Source organism: Amphimedon queenslandica, unplaced genomic scaffold, assembly GCF_000090795.2.
Source record: "Amphimedon queenslandica unplaced genomic scaffold, v1.1 AMPQUscaffold_13328, whole genome shotgun sequence".
In the NCBI taxonomy this organism is placed as follows: domain Eukaryota; kingdom Metazoa; phylum Porifera; class Demospongiae; order Haplosclerida; family Niphatidae; genus Amphimedon; species Amphimedon queenslandica.
Window position 1 is genome coordinate 45410 of NW_003546436.1, and position 15591 is coordinate 61000.

The 15591-nt window shown below is 35.6% G+C and overlaps 6 protein-coding genes across 7 annotated transcripts in view; 4 read left to right on the top strand and 2 right to left on the bottom strand.

The window, feature by feature from the left end:
- LOC100634901 (serine-rich adhesin for platelets-like) overlaps window positions 1-750 on the top strand; it is an 8504-nt gene extending 7754 nt beyond the window's left edge. The window contains exons 21-22 of the mRNA XM_019998285.1: window positions 23-102; window positions 634-750. Of these exons, the coding sequence (XP_019853844.1) occupies window positions 23-102; window positions 634-689 (136 nt within the window). The 3' untranslated portion in view covers window positions 690-750. The remainder of the gene's footprint in view (window positions 1-22; window positions 103-633) is intronic.
- Window positions 751-864: 114 nt separating this feature from the next.
- Window positions 865-5350, top strand: LOC100635028 (probable L-cysteine desulfhydrase, chloroplastic). The gene is made up of 16 exons (XM_003387679.3): window positions 865-1002; window positions 1064-1162; window positions 2245-2313; window positions 2358-2457; window positions 2646-2774; window positions 3499-3593; window positions 3659-3687; window positions 3744-3810; window positions 3861-3886; window positions 3957-4016; window positions 4411-4468; window positions 4516-4621; window positions 4665-4703; window positions 4752-4823; window positions 4877-5046; window positions 5134-5350. The coding sequence occupies exons 1-16, from the start codon at window positions 892-894 to the stop codon at window positions 5278-5280; spliced, it is 1377 nt and encodes a 458-aa protein (XP_003387727.1). The 5' UTR covers window positions 865-891; the 3' UTR covers window positions 5281-5350.
- Window positions 5351-5355: 5 nt separating this feature from the next.
- Window positions 5356-7779, bottom strand: LOC109583107 (uncharacterized). 2 transcript variants are annotated; one of them, XM_019998295.1, is made up of 3 exons: window positions 7633-7779; window positions 6125-7471; window positions 5356-6044 (listed from the first exon to the last, which is right to left on the bottom strand). In XM_019998295.1, exons 2-3 carry the CDS (start codon window positions 7466-7468, stop codon window positions 5379-5381), a joined length of 2010 nt encoding a protein of 669 aa, XP_019853854.1. In that variant the 5' UTR covers window positions 7469-7471; window positions 7633-7779; the 3' UTR covers window positions 5356-5378. The 2 variants fall into 2 exon arrangements, with proteins under 2 accessions (XP_019853854.1, XP_019853853.1); XM_019998294.1 differs by lacking the exon at window positions 7633-7779 and having other exon boundaries at window positions 6125-7523.
- Window positions 7780-7888: 109 nt separating this feature from the next.
- On the top strand, window positions 7889-8432 carry LOC109583110 (uncharacterized). The gene is made up of 2 exons (XM_019998298.1): window positions 7889-7979; window positions 8059-8432. Exons 1-2 carry the CDS (start codon window positions 7912-7914, stop codon window positions 8303-8305), a joined length of 315 nt encoding a protein of 104 aa, XP_019853857.1. The 5' UTR covers window positions 7889-7911; the 3' UTR covers window positions 8306-8432.
- Window positions 8433-8564: 132 nt separating this feature from the next.
- Window positions 8565-10715, top strand: LOC109583109 (uncharacterized). Its single transcript, XM_019998297.1, has 10 exons — window positions 8565-9113; window positions 9158-9202; window positions 9335-9397; window positions 9438-9482; window positions 9531-9575; window positions 9622-9642; window positions 9715-9744; window positions 9797-9853; window positions 9895-9951; window positions 9997-10715. The coding sequence occupies exons 1-10, from the start codon at window positions 8610-8612 to the stop codon at window positions 10600-10602; spliced, it is 1473 nt and encodes a 490-aa protein (XP_019853856.1). The 5' UTR covers window positions 8565-8609; the 3' UTR covers window positions 10603-10715.
- Window positions 10716-10771: 56 nt separating this feature from the next.
- LOC100635152 (katanin p60 ATPase-containing subunit A-like 2) lies at window positions 10772-15180 on the bottom strand. The gene is made up of 16 exons (XM_019998299.1): window positions 15047-15180; window positions 14915-14985; window positions 14742-14838; window positions 14619-14694; window positions 14509-14563; window positions 12935-13106; window positions 12426-12614; window positions 12286-12363; window positions 12140-12238; window positions 11999-12062; window positions 11800-11918; window positions 11660-11751; window positions 11502-11612; window positions 11299-11461; window positions 11116-11218; window positions 10772-11015 (listed from the first exon to the last, which is right to left on the bottom strand). Exons 1-16 carry the CDS (start codon window positions 15101-15103, stop codon window positions 10858-10860), a joined length of 1704 nt encoding a protein of 567 aa, XP_019853858.1. The 5' UTR covers window positions 15104-15180; the 3' UTR covers window positions 10772-10857.
- Window positions 15181-15591: the final 411 nt, after the last annotated feature.

Below are 15591 nucleotides of genomic sequence, written 5' to 3' on the forward strand. Positions count from 1 at the left end.
CTTCTATATTCCTTCCTTTTAGATATCTAAAGAAGGTTCTAGAGGTCACTGATGCTCTAGAGCTCCAGTGTCATGGTAACGGTAATTGGAAGCCAGTGGAAAGTAAGTCACGCGGTCCCTCTATACTTACATGTACTAATGTACATGTACATGTATTAACATGTATTGTAGGAGTCCGTATAAAATGCATTACATGTACTAGTATGGGCATTCCATTAATACTTATGGCCTGAGGTGGTCAGGCAGTGGTGGGCCACGGTTGTCATGTGATTGTTGTGATTCTTTGATGTGGTTAATTAATTTAATTATTTTAATAAGAGTGAGGGGGCGTTGTAGTGGGCGGGATTTGGAAAGGCGTGACTGGTTTATACTTAATTTGGTAAAATTGATTTTCAAGATAACTGTATGTGCATTTTTATGGTTTCTTGTAATACAAACACTTCAAAGTTGTCACCCACTGACATGAATATACTAACAGTGTCTTCTGCTGATTATTTTTGACATGATTATGGCTTGATTTTATAACATGATTTTAGCATGATTTAATGCATGATCTTAATATGATTTTAACACAATTTTAACATGATTTTAAATTAGTTTTATAACACGATTTTAACATGATTTCTCATGTAGAGATTGATCAGACTCCGCTGTCAGTGATTGACTTAACACTTGATGATGATGATTGATTGATTGATTGTTTATTTATTAATTTATTATTGTTTTCTCGCTCTTTCTCTACCAACTATTATTATTATTATTATTATATATACTGTATATTATTATTATTATTATATTATTTATTTGATTTTTTTTTTCATTTTTTTACAATAATTATAAAAAACATTAAAACAAAATAAAAGTGAATGATAGCCACGCCCACATTTTAAGATGGCGTCCACTAGTGAAGTGACTGATTCTGTTGTACAGTTACCTCAGAATAAAAGAGATTTTGGATCTTTTCAGTCATCAAACGTCCAAGAACTAATAGAACTTTCAGATGTCAGTATAAATTACACTTCAATAAAATTAATGATATTTTTTATTAATTTTTCAAATTAAGGATGACTATGTTTCACCATCCCTCCCTATTGCAACACCTTCATTCGCTGAGAGAGTCAGTTTTGGTAAAAATATGAAAAATGAACATTTCTACCTAGACGTAAGTAATAGCACCTGATTATGATATATGCATTTATTAAAAATTGTAATAAAATGGAGAATTTCCTTTTGATTTGCCAAAGTCTCTGTTCTGTATTTGATGGTTCTTTTCCAAAAAAATGACTCCAAAATTACACCAAATTTTTATTACAATTTTTGATACATATTGATGTCCTTATGCTGTTTAGAAAGTTTGAGCTGATTCCGACTTCAGTTTTTTGAGTTACGGCCATTTTAAGAAAACAGCAAAATTCTGAAAAATACCCAAGGCTATAGCCCATGGTTTTTTTCCAAAAAATGGCTCCGAAATCACCCTCAATTTTTATTCCATTTTCTGATATATATTGATGTCCTTATGATGTGTAGAAAGTTTGAGCTGATTCCGACTTCAATTTTTAAAGTTACGGCCATTTTTTTAAAATGCCAAAAATCTGAAAAGTACCCAAGGCTATAGCCCATGGTTTTTTCCAAAAAATGGCTCCAAAATCACCACTACTTTTTATTACATTTTCTGATACATATTGATGTCCTTATGCCGTGTAGAAAGTTTGAGCTGATTCCGACTTCAGTTTTTTGAGTTACGGCCATTTTAAGAAAACAGCAAAATTCTGAAAAATACCCAAGGCTATAGCCCATGGTTTTTTCAAAAAAATGGCTCTGAAATCACCCTCAATTTTTATTCCATTTTCTGATATATATTGATGTCCTTATGATGTGTAGAAAGTTTGAGCTGATTTCGACTTCAATTTTTAAAGTTACGGCCATTTTTAAAAAATGCCAAAAATCTGAAAAATACCCAAGGCTATAATAGCCCATGGTTTTTTCAAAAAAATGACTCCGAAATCACCCCAAATTTTTATTACATTTTCTGATACATATTGATGTCCTTATGCTGTGTAGAAAGTTTGAGCAGTTTTAAGAAAATGAGCCAGCAACTTCAAAAATTCATACAAAATATAATTTTGATCAGAATCAGTTCAAACTTGCTACACATCATGAGATCATGTTTATGCATCAGTAAATGCATGTATGATGTATCATAGTAAATGCGTGTATTCTTTCTTTCTTGTATCCTTTTTATAGGCTAACTGTACTTATCTTAATCATGGTGCTTTTGGACTCTCTCTTAAAGAAGCTCTTGACATTAAATCAGTAATGAAGTCTCCTTTATCATGTCAATCCTCCCTCTCCTTTAGAAGTGGCTGATACACATTGATACTAACCCACTGTCTTTCATGGACAGAGAGCTGCTTCCATTACTGGTTCATGTTGTTCGGGAATTTGCTAGTTTCATTAGTACGTCACAACCATTATACCATCCAGCTGGTATTATTAGCAGAACTTAGAATTAAAAATGGTGGATTTTATATTGGTTTAGCTCACTTTATGCAGCCACCAATCCATCAATATTAATTCTCTGCTAATATTTCCAGCTGTACTGTATATCTTGAATTCTCCTCCTCCTCTCTCTCTCTCTCCTCCAGACTGTAGTCCTAGAGATGTAGTTCTCATCCCCAATGTGACATATGGTATGAACACTGTACTGAAGAGTCTAATAGATACCGGATACCTGACAGCTGCTAGTAAAATAATATACATGAACTTAACTTATGGTGAGAGATACACTGCTCTATAACATTGTCTACTTAAGTGCAGCTGGTAGTTGGCCCCATGTTGTCTGGGTGGGTTGTACTAACGTTTATTACCATAGCAGCTGGGGCAACCATAGCCTCACATAGTTTTACTGCTATTTAAAGGATGGATTGGTGTTTGTACTGTGTATTTGAAAAATATCATGACTATAAAATTTTTGGAAGGGTTTGACTTTCAGTCATAGCCCTGTGTAACAATTTTAATAACAAAATACAATAACGATGAACATTATTACTTTACTATACCTTATAGCTAAAAATTTTGGTAAATTTTGGTGAAGTGAGAGGTCCATTTACCAAAATTTTAGTCTTGGTTAAAATTTTGCTGAAATCTTTGAAACCTATTTAATGAAGAGTTTTGTAATTAAATTTTCTAGGGTATCATTATTATTATTATTATTATTATTATTATTATTATTGTTATTATTATTATTATTATTATTATTATTGTTATTATTATTATTATTATTATTATTATTATTATTATTGTTATTATTATTATTATTATTATTATTATTATTATTATTGTTATTATTATTATTATTATTATTATTATTATTATTATTATTATTATTATTATTATTATTATTGTTATTATTATTATTATTATTATTATTATTATTATTATTATTATTATTATTATTGTTATTATTATTATTATTATTATTATTATTATTAATAATAGGGAGTACTAAGAAGCTATTGAAGCACATTGCTGGTCTACATGATCTGGTACTTGAAGAGATAAACGTTGAGTTTCCATTAAAAGACATTAACGACGTAAATAATAAATACATTATTAATTAATTATTAATTAATTGATTACACATGTTAATTATTAAAAGGTCGTAAAGCTTGTATCAGAGAAGATTGAGTAAGACGTATTATACGTTAATTAATTAATTTATTATTATTATTATTATTTTGTAGTTCAGTTACTAGATTAGTCATCCTTGACCACATTCCCAGTAACTATGGTGTTGTACTGCCAGTAAAAGTAATGACAGCTGCTCAAATTTGAATAATTTTACTCTCCTCTTTCTACAGGAGATAGTAAAAGTCTGCCACAGAAGGTAATAATGATGTTATTGTTTTAATAGTACGTGAATATTTATTAATTATTATTAATTATTTAATATCCAGTGGTGTGCAGGTGCTGGTTGATGGAGCTCATGCTCTGGGAATGTTAGACATTAACATGAGGTTAGGATAACTCAGTATATTAACATGTACATGTATACGGAGGTTAGGATATGTCAGTATATTAACATGTACATGTATACGGAGGTTAGGATATGTCAGTATATTAACATGTACATGTATATAGAGGTTAGGATATGTCAGTATATTAACATGTACATGTATACGGAGGTTAGGATATGTCAGTATATTACATGTACTTTATACAGACTAGCCTCTATATAATGGACACTGTGTCTCTGTTATACAGAGGTGTCCTTTATGTGGAGGTTATTTTATACAGTAAGGAATGTAATTGGTACACTAGGTGCTGTCAGTTAAATGGAGGTGTACGCTATAGAGAGTGTCCATTAAGAGAGACTATACTGTATACATGTACTTGTTTCTTCTTGTCTAGGGATATTTCTGCTGACTATTACATTGGTAATGCTCATAAGTGGTTCTGCAATCCAAAAGTAATTAATCAATACATGTAGCTATCATTACATGTTTTTATTATTAGGGGTGTGGCTTCTTGTATGTTGACTCCGCCCACCACTCATTGATAAGACCATTAGTGGTATCTCATGGGTTTGGATCAGGTTTTACAGCTGAGTTCCTCTGGTCAGGTAATTAATAATAATAATAAATAATAAATGAACACATTTCTAGGTCTAATGGACTATACTTCTTATCTATCATTATTAACAGGTACAGCTGGTAATGTTGTTGTTTATTTATTTATTTGTTTGTTTGCAGTTATTCAGTTCTGGAGACATTACGATCCACAAAAGATCAGACACTACATCAGGAGTCTGTCAAGAGAGGCAGGTACTATAAGAACTACCCTCCAGTAACTAATGGCTACTACCTCTCTCTGTTAGGTGAATACCTTGTCTCCCAATGGGGTACTGGACTATTATCAAACATTGATCACTTCTGTGGACTGATGCTAGTACAATTACCAGCTGGTGTTTTGAAAAGAGATGACACCATTAGCTATGATGACGCTGAGCTGATTCAAAATGAGTTACACCACAAGTACAAGATTGAAGTAAAGAAAGATACACAATCATCCTTTATCTCCCTTTGAGTTCAACGCCTCTCTCTCTCTCCCTCCCTCTCTCTCTCCTCCCGACAGATTCCAATAAAGGTGATTCAAGGTGTTCTTTATGTTAGGGTGTCAGTTCATGTTTATAACGATATTAACGATATCAAAGAATTAGCAGCTACTGTTAATGAAATAATAACAAATGGAGGAGTGTGTAAACAAAAACAACAACAATAATAATCAATTAATAATTAATTAATAACTAAGAGAATGTTACTAATAATAGCCAAACGTTATTTATTACCTGGTTAATTATAAAAGTGGGAGTGGTCAGTCTAATTCTGATCAAAAGAATTATCAGTCTTCATGATAAGGACATCGTTAATATTAGGGGGCGTGGCTATCAGCTCGTTAATTATATTATCATCATTGTCATCAATGACCACACTCTCAGTTGTCACCTCTTCCTCTCCACCCACACGAGTAACAACCCCCTGTTGAGCAGTGGGTGTGGCCAATAAATTACCGGAACCATCTTCAACAAAAACATGTCGTGGAGGAGGTGTGGTTAACACATCTCCATCTTCTTTATCATAAGACGTTATACCACCAGGTGGGTATGTCAATAAGTCTGCCCCCGTGGCCCCACCCACAATCTCATACTCAATATTACCGGACCCAGTGGTACTGCTTGTATCTAGTATATTAGCCCCACCCCTAACCACGCCCCCATGACCTTCATTAATGGTAGTAGTGTTAGGATCATCATAGACAATGATATTATCATCAGTTACTATCTCCTCAGAAATGACGTCCTCGCTGCTTAACTGGACCACGCCTTCTTCTAGGAGGTAGGTGGGGTCTGTTGCCGGGGGTAAAGGGGCGGGGGCTATTATGTTGCCCGGGGGAACGGCAGGAGAGGGTGACATTAGTGAGGGCTGGGATGTCATCTGCTCAGAAAGTGCGGCTAACTGATGAACCACTGCTTCTTTACCAGTAGCCTGTGAAATAAACACGTAAAATAATAAATAAAATAATAATAAATAATTATGTTACAAATAACAGGAGGCTCTGATCTTACCTGGTTAAGTCCAAAAGCAGAAGCTAATTTCTGTAATGCTTCAGCAATTTCCAGCCCCCCGGGGTCTTCGCTAGCTAAAGACGCTAAAGCAGTAGCTGCTTCTTCTTTAGTGGGCGTGAGAGGAGAGGAATCATGAACTGTAATATCATCATAGACTGGACTCTCCTCCACAATCTCCCCCTCATTCTCTCCTCTTAGTCCAAAGGTTTGGTTCTCTAGTGACACGTTGTATTTCTTCATCCAGTCAATCAGCCAGGATTTGGTAGGTCGGAATGAAGTGGGTGTGGTCAATATCTCGTTTGCTTTCTCTCGTAACATTCGCTCAGTTACAGTATCAGAAGAGTCCCATCGCTCCACTAGCCATGTTAGTAACATTCTGTCAAACTCCGCTTCACTCTCTCCAGCCCCGCCCACTTCCTCTACCGGACTGAGGGGTTGTTCCTCTATTGTCTTCCTCTTCTTCCGTGGGTGGACAGTGTGGTTACTATAAGCACACTGCTGTCCCTCCGGTAGTAGGCGGAGCTTCAAGTGGGTGGAGTCACCTCTAAGAGCCGGTGAGTCTATGGTTTTATCTTTCAAGTTGACGTTGTGTCGTTTCTGCCATTTCATGTACCAACCTAGCGATGCCTTGAAGTCAGGATTAGCACTGATCTCCTTAGCCTTTTGTCTCACTCCTGATGATGACACCTGCTGTCCTTCCTTCCATGATTCTTGCAGCCACTCCACTAGTTTCAAATCAAGAGAGCTGTCACCAACCTTTCTCCCTTGACCTGGTCGACGGTACACTGCATTAGACGCTGTCTCAGCTACAGTACTGATCACATCTAGCTCCTCCTTCCATCTTTGAAGACACCTTCTTGAGACGTTGAGTTCCAGAGAGGCCTGACTAACTGACAGTAGTTCGTTGGAGCGTTGTACTGCGTGGAGTTTAAAAGCAGCTGTATAGGCTCTCTTCCTGTTCCTGAGGGCGTCCAGTTCCGGCTGCTCCTCAAAGTTAATCTTCTTCTTCCAGTTCTTGTACCAGTTGAGAGAGGCTTTGAAGTACTGGTCGTGTTTCTGACCTATCTCGTACGCTTTCTGTCGTATTTGATTTGAATTGAGTATCTTGTTTTTATCAAATTGTGAGAGGACCCACTTGTGTACCTCGTGGTCTATGGTGTCACGAATATCAGATGAGAATTTAACATTTAATGAACTCCCTTCTTCTCCTCCATCAGTCATTAGACCAGCAGTGGTTGGTTTATCATGATCTGCTAGTAGTGTAGCATTATTCAAACAAGAGGGGCTGGTGCTGGTGTCTTCATCTTCTAAAGGAAGGCAAGAACTACTGCTGGAGACTGCCATTGACTAGAGAAAGAGAAGAAGACATGTTTACCAATGTCAGCAGTAGCTAGAAAGTGGCAAGTGCTCATTTATTAGAATAAAAATATAATGGTGGGCATTTAATAGAGAAGAGAGGAGAGAGTAACACACGTGCCCTAGTTTGATTCTGTCTGTATTGGACTTACCTTTTATTTTGAAGCTTTCTAAACATTAAGATTAAAGAAATGACTAGTCTCGGGGTGAGACTATGAAATGACTTCAAATGAGGGGCGAGAGAAAACACTCAGTAATGATCTCTACAATCTTTAAGGGGTCGTGCCCATTTTAAAAATTCCTAAAGATCAAAGTTCCCCGTGTCGCCCCAAGGGGTTATTATGATGCTGATGCTATAAAAGGCCGAAAGGAACTGTAGGAACAAAAAAGCCTAGTCGTTTGCCACTGCTCGGTTCAGTGCATAACGATCAATGTCTGAAACCAGAGATAAAGTCGCAGCACCTACACAGCCGGAGGCTGCAGTGACAACAACGGACGGGTAAATTTTCTAAGTCATAGGTGTCAGTATCTAGTACTGAGCTATCTCATCAGTTACAATGATTTTATTTATATTATAGGATGAATTTAATCCAGAAAATTGCATATTATGCACCAAAACCAAAGGAAATAGTTCCCAATCTTTTGATATCTTTTCAGCAAGCATCAGAAGAGATGGCACAAATTCCAACAGGAGTGGATAAAATTATGAGAATTGCTGAAGAGGCCATAGTGAAGTCAGACAAAGAGATTAGCCTGAGGATACTAGTCACTGGGAAGACAGGTCAAGGAAAGTCCACTCTTATCAATGGTCTACTGGGGGGCTAGAGTAGCAAAAGAAGGAGCTGGTGCTGCCAGATGTACTACTGAAGTTGAAGTGTTCGAGAAAAATATCAAAGGCATACCAGTTGTGGTTTTTGATTCTCCTGGTCTGCAAGATAACACATCAAATGAAGAGGAATATATTAGAAAAATGAAGGAAACTTGCCAAAAGCTTAGTTTGGTCCTCTATTGCACCAAAATGATTAACACACGATTGGGAGATGATGACAAGAAAGCAATGAAGAAACTAACTCAAGCATTTGGTCAGAGCTTCTGGAATCATGCTGTCTTTGTCCTCACGTTTGCTAACATGGAGCGTGTTGACAGAAAGGATGACAGAGATGAGCCATCAGCTGATCCACCCATACATTTTAAGGTTGCGTGGGAGTCATTGATGAAGAGGAGATTTGAAGGCAGGGTACAAATATGGAAGGAAGAGTTGCACAAATTCCTCATTGATGAAGTTAAAGTGGATCCATCAATTGCTAATGGTGTTCCCGTCATACCAACTGGAGATCATGTGGCAACATTTAACAACCCAAACCCACTCCATCTTCCAGATCGGGACAACTGGTTTCAAAAGTTATGGGAGACTTGCAGCTTTCGAGTAAGGGAGTATGGTCTTTTTCTCAAAATTAACTGCTGCCGTATGACTGCTGTGGATGAAGGAGATGACGATGGTGATGCGGACCAACAAGAAATAAGTGCTTGCCAAGGTGATGACCTACCGGGAAAGGAAACAGAAAATCCAACAAGAGAAGCAGGAAAAGCTGTTAGTGTAACGCCACCAGCAAGTTATGACATAAAGCAAGAGGTATATTAACTATAACAGCATCAAAATAATAATTATATATATAGGTGCCAGCAGTACCAGTCCTACCACCTACTGGATCAAAACATGAGGTTAGTAATAATTAATTGATCAGTGAGTTTATTGTTTGATGTTAAACTAGTCACAATCTTCTTGGAAAAGTATTCTAATGATGTATAAATGTCTCATATATAATATGTCATAATTTTTCATAATACATATAGGAGCTGGTAGCCATGACACCTATAGAAATGGAGAAGAAACAAGATTCAAAATGTGAGCCTCAGGTTAGTTAAATAGTATAACACAATTGAATTTGGAATTCAGTTACAGGAAATACCGGGATCCCCAAGTGTCAAAGAGCGTAGAAAAGTAAATTAAAAAGTGCAGCAATTAAATAGATTTATTATACTTTTGCAGATATTTGAAATTCCACAGGAGAAGCAACCATCTCCCAGAGCAACAGTAGGTCTGAGCAAATTTTTTACAAATCAATTACTGTTAATTACAGAAACCAAGATCTACCAGTTTAGTAAGTTATTGGACTCTGTAAAGGGAGAATATTCTTATTTAAAAGTATAATTATATGACCATTTTATTTTAGAGTACTGATAAGCTGTTTTCAATGGAATTGGTATAACAATTATAATGCGTAATGCAATTAATAACTATTGTATAAATTTTAGGAAAGGTCATTATCTGTTGGTGCGTCGCCAGTACACAAACCAAAAGTGATCCCTAAGGTATATATAGTTTATAACAATAATATTGTATTTCCTTGTAGTCTCCAAGTAGCCGTCCTCAACCTCCACCAAAGCCACATCATCTCAAATCACTTCAGGTACATATAATTTATTTTGTAACAGTTCAATTCACATTGTTACAGAGTAACACTCATTCTAAGGAAAGATTACGAGTGGAAAACAAACGATGGTCAGATTCGCCTGCAATAATGTCAACATATGAACTACAAAGTGGGCCAAATGAACACTACTGCCAAGAGGATACTCCAACTAGCCTCCCGTGCCAAGAATCAACAAAAGAAAACATCCAATGTAAAGATTTTTCAAAAAAATATCAAGAAGAAATTATTTCAAGTGAAAGTGTAACACCAAATAAAGAAGATGAAACCGACACACAAATAGATGTTTTCTTATGTGAAGCCCCAAATGAAAATACACCATGTGAAGAAGATACACCAGATGAAAATATCATTCCAAGCAAAAATGAGACAGGAAAAGAAAAATTAGGCATTGAAGATACCAATAATGCTGAAAATAAAATATTAGTGGTAGTTGAAGCTGCTGATGGGTTATTGAACCAACCGATTCACATCAGTTCTGATTTTGTTGCTGAAATGAGCGTTAAAGCAGTTGAGAAAAAGTTTGGTCGTAAAGTTGCTGAAGCTTTTAGAGATGCTCTAAAACATGTGAAGAAACCTGGTCATTGGTTCATCAAACTGATTAAGAAAAAAAAAATAACAAATCAATAAAATCAAACTGAAATTATCATATGCTCTTTCAATTATTTTGGTTAAGCATTTAGAAATAGTTTTGTAGTTAGTTTTGTGATTGCTTTAAAATGAGTTGCTACTATAATACAAAATCACTGAATGTAACTAGAAAATAACTGTGCAATCTCACCATGCACACAAATAGATATAATATATACAACCTGGTCAACAAGAAATATCTAAAATGAATCTATACATTATAATAAATAAAATTATATTATTGGTAATTAAACCTCAATAGCTCTCATATTGTTTTTGCCATGATGTGTATTTATTATTAAGTCCAGTAGCTGATGATGGTTTAGTGTGACTAATAGCAGTTATAACATCAGTAGTAGATATTGGATCTACTTTAATACACTCTAATAACTTAGCATCATTAGAGGAAATATCTAGTGGAGAAAAGGAGGTACTAAAGAGATAATCTATTGTGTAGCAAAATAGTAAACTATGTATTTCTAGTAAATAGTAAATAGTATACCACCCACTAACCTTTATTCATTGATTCCAGACAATCAAACACTTTCCTTAGTGGAGTCATAGCAGCTTCTTTACACACCAACTGAATATCAGACCCTGAATAACCTTCTGTTAACTGTATAGGGGGAGAGGAACAAGAGGGTATACATAATGTCACCCAATGATCAATCATATACTAGTAGTGTGTGTCCATACTTTAGCTACTCTGTCATACTCCACAGTGGAGGTGATTGATATTGGATCAGTAGTGAGGACTGGTGGTAAGTGATGTCTGAACATTGACTCTCGTGCAGTTTCTGTTGGTAATTGAACCAGTATCCTCTTCTCCAGTCTCCTTAACATAGCATAATCAAGATCCCTAGTTTTAATAATAAATAAATAATAATTATTATCAATACCATGGTAGGTTAGAAGCAGCTAATAGAAAGACCAGGTCATTAGAGCGAGCCAGTCCATCCATTTGAATTAATAATTCTGTCTTCATTCTTCGACTACCTTCATGTTCACCTCTATAAACAACAACAATAAACAACAAACAAACAACAACAATACCCACCCAGCTGCTCCACTCCTCTGTCCCATTATTGATTCCAGTTCATCCATGAATATTGTAGACGGGGCATGGAACCTTGCCAACTCAAACAACACCTAGCAATGGAGGGGTTACCGTGGTAATGGTTGCCAGGGGGCACTCACCCTGACAAGTTTCTCAGAGTCACCCCTCCACTTGCTGACTATTGAGGAGGCAGAAATGTTAAAGAATGTTGTGTTACACTCAGTGGCCACTGCTTTAGCTAACATTGTCTTACCAGTACCTGAAGAGGGGGGAGGGAGAGAAAGGGAGGGGGAGAGAGAGGGAGGGGTACAATGTAAGTTTTGTGTACCAATACATTACCAGGAGGTCCGTATAATAGTAATCCTTTCCATGGAGACAGGATACCTTTAAATAACTGAGGATACTAACAACAGCAATAAACAACAATACAACAATAAATAATTAATAAATAAACAACAATAACAGCAATATTATGTTTACCTTGATGGGATATACAACTGCCTCTTTAACTAATCTTTTAGCATCTTCCAGTCCGATGATGTCATCCCATTTCACATTAGGATTATCTGAAAATATATCCTATATAATAAATAAGAGTGACCACACCTACTGCCACACCCACTTACTCTTGATATAACAGCCGCTAAGTCTCTCAGTTCGGAATTATAACCAGCAAACCCAGCGAGAGGTTTTAGTAGTCTGTCCTATTGAAATAAATAAATATAAATAAATAAATAAACAAATAAATAATCAAATTAATAAATACTTGAGGGTTTGTTTCTTCTTCTCTCTTATCCTCTTTCTTTCCTTTAGCCCCGCCCCCTCCCCCCTGAGGAGGAGGTACAGTAGTACACACGTTACCTTCAATCTCCAGTCCCTCCCCAGCGACAGGAGGAGGAGGAGCAGGTGGTACTGATACACTAGGAGCAATGGGGGACCCGGTACTGGTACTGGACTGAAAGTATAGGAATGAGATAATAATAGTAATAATAATAATAGTAAAGATTATATTGTGCTATAACATTAAATAACATAACACTGTATAGCTGAAAAATTTCATTGGCATAAAATTCCGTGGATTGATCAAAATAAAGGTGTCAACCATATAAATTTTTTATTCCTCTGTTTAATTTTTTTTAAACCAAAAAATCCTTGAAATTTAACTCCCACAAAAATTCCCAGCTATAGCGTACTACATAGTAACTTTAGCTTGTAATTGATCCCACCCTAATGTATGTACATGTACTCAATATGTCACTGGTTGTATATACTCACTAATCCATTCTCTATTCTCCTCAGTTTCCTCCTCCTACCTACTGCCCCTCCCACTGGTGCCACGCCCCCTACATTAACGATACCAGTCTCACTCTTACTTGAGGACTGATCAATATCAGTATAGTCCTTAGCAATGGAGGAGGGGAGGAGGGGGAGGGACATGTGATATGGACTAGAGGAAGAAGGAAAAAGATACATGAAAACATCCACAATGTACATGTACATGTATTATCACTAAAATTGAGGATTCTCTCCTTTTCATTTTTGACAAAATTTGGCCAAAGTCCCTGTACTATAGTACAGGGACTTTTGTCCGATTTTGGAGCAAATTAAAAAAATTCGTAAAAAATCCAATTTTGATTGGAATCAGCTCAAACTTTTTATACAACATAAGAACATGTATATGTATCAGGAAATGTAATAAAAATGGAGGATTCTCTCCTTTTCATTTTTGGCAAAATTTGGCCAAAATCCCTGTACTATAGTACAGGGACTTTTGTCCGATTTTGGAGCAAATTAAAAAAATTCGTAAAAAAATCCAATTTTGATTGGAATCAGCTCAAACTTTTTACACAACATAAGAACATGTATATGCATCAGGAAATGTAATAAAATTGAGGAACTCTCTCCTTTTCATTTTTGGTGAAATTTGGCCAAAATCCCTGTACTATAGTACAGGGACTTTTGTCCGATTTTGGAGCAAATTAGAAAATTCGTAAAAAAATCCAATTTTGATTGGAATCAGCTCAAACTTTTTACACAACATAAGAACATGTATATGCATCAGGAAATGTAATAAAATTGAGGAACTCTCTCCTTTTCATTTTTGGCGAAATTTGGCAAAAATCCCTGTACTATAGTACAGGGACTTTTGTCCGATTTTGGAGCAAATTAGAAAATTCGTAAAAAATCCAATTTTGATTGGAATCAGCTCAAACTTTCTACACAACATAAGAACATGTATATGTATCAGGAAATGTAATAAAATTGAGGAATCCTCTCCTTTTCATTTTTGGCGAAATTTGGCAAAAATCCCTGTACTACAGTACAGGGACTTTTGTCCAATTTTGGAGCAAATTAGAAAATTCGTAAAAAATCCAATTTTGATTGGAATCAGCTCAAACTTTTTATACAACATAAGAACATGTATATGCATCAGGAAATGTAATAAAAATGGAGAATTCTCTCCTTGACATTTTTGGTGAAATTTGGCCAAAATCACTGTACTGTAGTACAGGGACTTTTGTCCGATTTTGGAGCAACTTTTAAAATTCGTAAAAAATCCAATTTTGATCGGAATCAGCTCAAACTTTTTACGCAACATAAGAACATGTATATGTATCAGGAAATGTAATAAAAATGGAGATTTCTCTTCTTTTCATTTTTGGCGAAATTTGACCAAAATCCCTGTACTACAATAGTACGGGGACTTTTGTCCGATTTTGGAGCAACTTTTAAAATTTGTAAAAAATCTAATTTTGATCGGAATCAGCTCAAACTTTCTACACAACATAAGAACATGTATATGTATCAGGAAATGTAATAAAAATGGAAAACTCTCTCCTCTAACATACAGTGGATGGTGCTGGTGGTGCAAGTGTCTTGCATTATTAATGGCCGAAACTTTCTCTAATTAATGGATGATAAATTAATTTTCATAATAATTAATTACTAATTAATAAACCTGTTCTAGCTCCACCCACTTTCTTTATCAGTTTCGGCTGTTTCTTAAACTTTACATAATAATAAGACTCATACTCCTACTGGGCATTAATTAGAAACAATCGTCATGGCAACCCATTAATACCTGTAATACAGTATTGAGGTCAATGTTGTCACATACATCATACTTCTTAAGAGCCGGCCCCGCCTCCTTATCTAACGAACGACTGGTGTCTAAAAACCTGAGGAGAAGGGGGAGGAGAGAGAGAGAGAGACAGAGAGAAATATCGTAAGATGTATATCATTAATCATTGGTACCCGTTCTCCTCCAAATGTTGTCTTATTAAAACTAGTAGACACTTTCTTCTCTGCTCAGTTTGAACCTCCTCCTGATAAACAAAATTTAAAAGTTCAATATATCAATATTTCTCACTGGGAAAGGTGACTCACTGATACTCTGGCCTCGTTTGAAGTCTTAAGCTGTAAGTAACTCAATTCTAAAGACATAATGTTCCTTTTCTCACTACAAAACGAATATTCTCTCTCCTCCTGTCCTGCTTTCAAATAGCCGCCATTTTAAATTTTGTATTTGGCGGGAATGTACTGCGCATGCACACAGTATCACCTAATTATAAATTCATTGTCAATTAAAACGTCATCAATTAATTATTATAATAAAAATTAATTATTACAAAACAACAAAAAAGACACAAGATTGCATTGAATGATAGGGAAAGAGAGAGAGAGCGAGTCCAAAAAAGAGAGAAATACATAGATATTAATTAATAAAAATAATTAATAAGACTATGAATTGAAAACCAATGAGACAACAATGAATCATAATGTACGCAGATGAAAACCCCGTCCACAAGAACCAATAGTCATTACATCATTACGCAGTTTTTCTTTTTATTCTTCCCCTTATCACCAGCTGTTATTGAACTTTGAAATCTCTTCATTCGTCTCACTAGCTCGTGAAAGGTTTCATCTATATG

Bases quoted from the DNA above. Each gene is read 5' to 3' on its own strand.
- LOC100635028 (XM_003387679.3), top strand. From the start codon at position 892: ATGGCGTCCACTAGTGAAGTGACTGATTCTGTTGTACAGTTACCTCAG. The intron at 4,622-4,664 runs GTAATTAATAAT...ACACATTTCTAG, and splicing joins AGCTGAGTTCCTCTGGTCAG to GTCTAATGGACTATACTTCT. The intron at 4,704-4,751 runs GTACAGCTGGTA...GTTTGTTTGCAG, and splicing joins TTATCTATCATTATTAACAG to TTATTCAGTTCTGGAGACAT.
- LOC109583107 (XM_019998295.1), bottom strand. From the start codon at position 7,468: ATGGCAGTCTCCAGCAGTAGTTCTTGCCTTCCTTTAGAAGATGAAGAC. The intron at 6,045-6,124 runs GTAAGATCAGAG...TTTATTTCACAG, and splicing joins CTGCTTTTGGACTTAACCAG to GCTACTGGTAAAGAAGCAGT.
- LOC109583110 (XM_019998298.1), top strand. From the start codon at position 7,912: ATGTCTGAAACCAGAGATAAAGTCGCAGCACCTACACAGCCGGAGGCT. The intron at 7,980-8,058 runs GTAAATTTTCTA...TTTATATTATAG, and splicing joins GCAGTGACAACAACGGACGG to GATGAATTTAATCCAGAAAA.
- LOC109583109 (XM_019998297.1), top strand. From the start codon at position 8,610: ATGGAGCGTGTTGACAGAAAGGATGACAGAGATGAGCCATCAGCTGAT. The intron at 9,398-9,437 runs GTTAGTTAAATA...TTTGGAATTCAG, and splicing joins ATTCAAAATGTGAGCCTCAG to TTACAGGAAATACCGGGATC. The intron at 9,576-9,621 runs GTAGGTCTGAGC...TGTTAATTACAG, and splicing joins AACCATCTCCCAGAGCAACA to AAACCAAGATCTACCAGTTT.
- LOC100635152 (XM_019998299.1), bottom strand. From the start codon at position 15,103: ATGTCTTTAGAATTGAGTTACTTACAGCTTAAGACTTCAAACGAGGCC. The intron at 11,919-11,998 runs GTAATGTATTGG...CCCCCTCTTCAG, and splicing joins ACTATTATACGGACCTCCTG to GTACTGGTAAGACAATGTTA. The intron at 11,219-11,298 runs GTATGGACACAC...CCCCCTATACAG, and splicing joins AGTATGACAGAGTAGCTAAA to TTAACAGAAGGTTATTCAGG.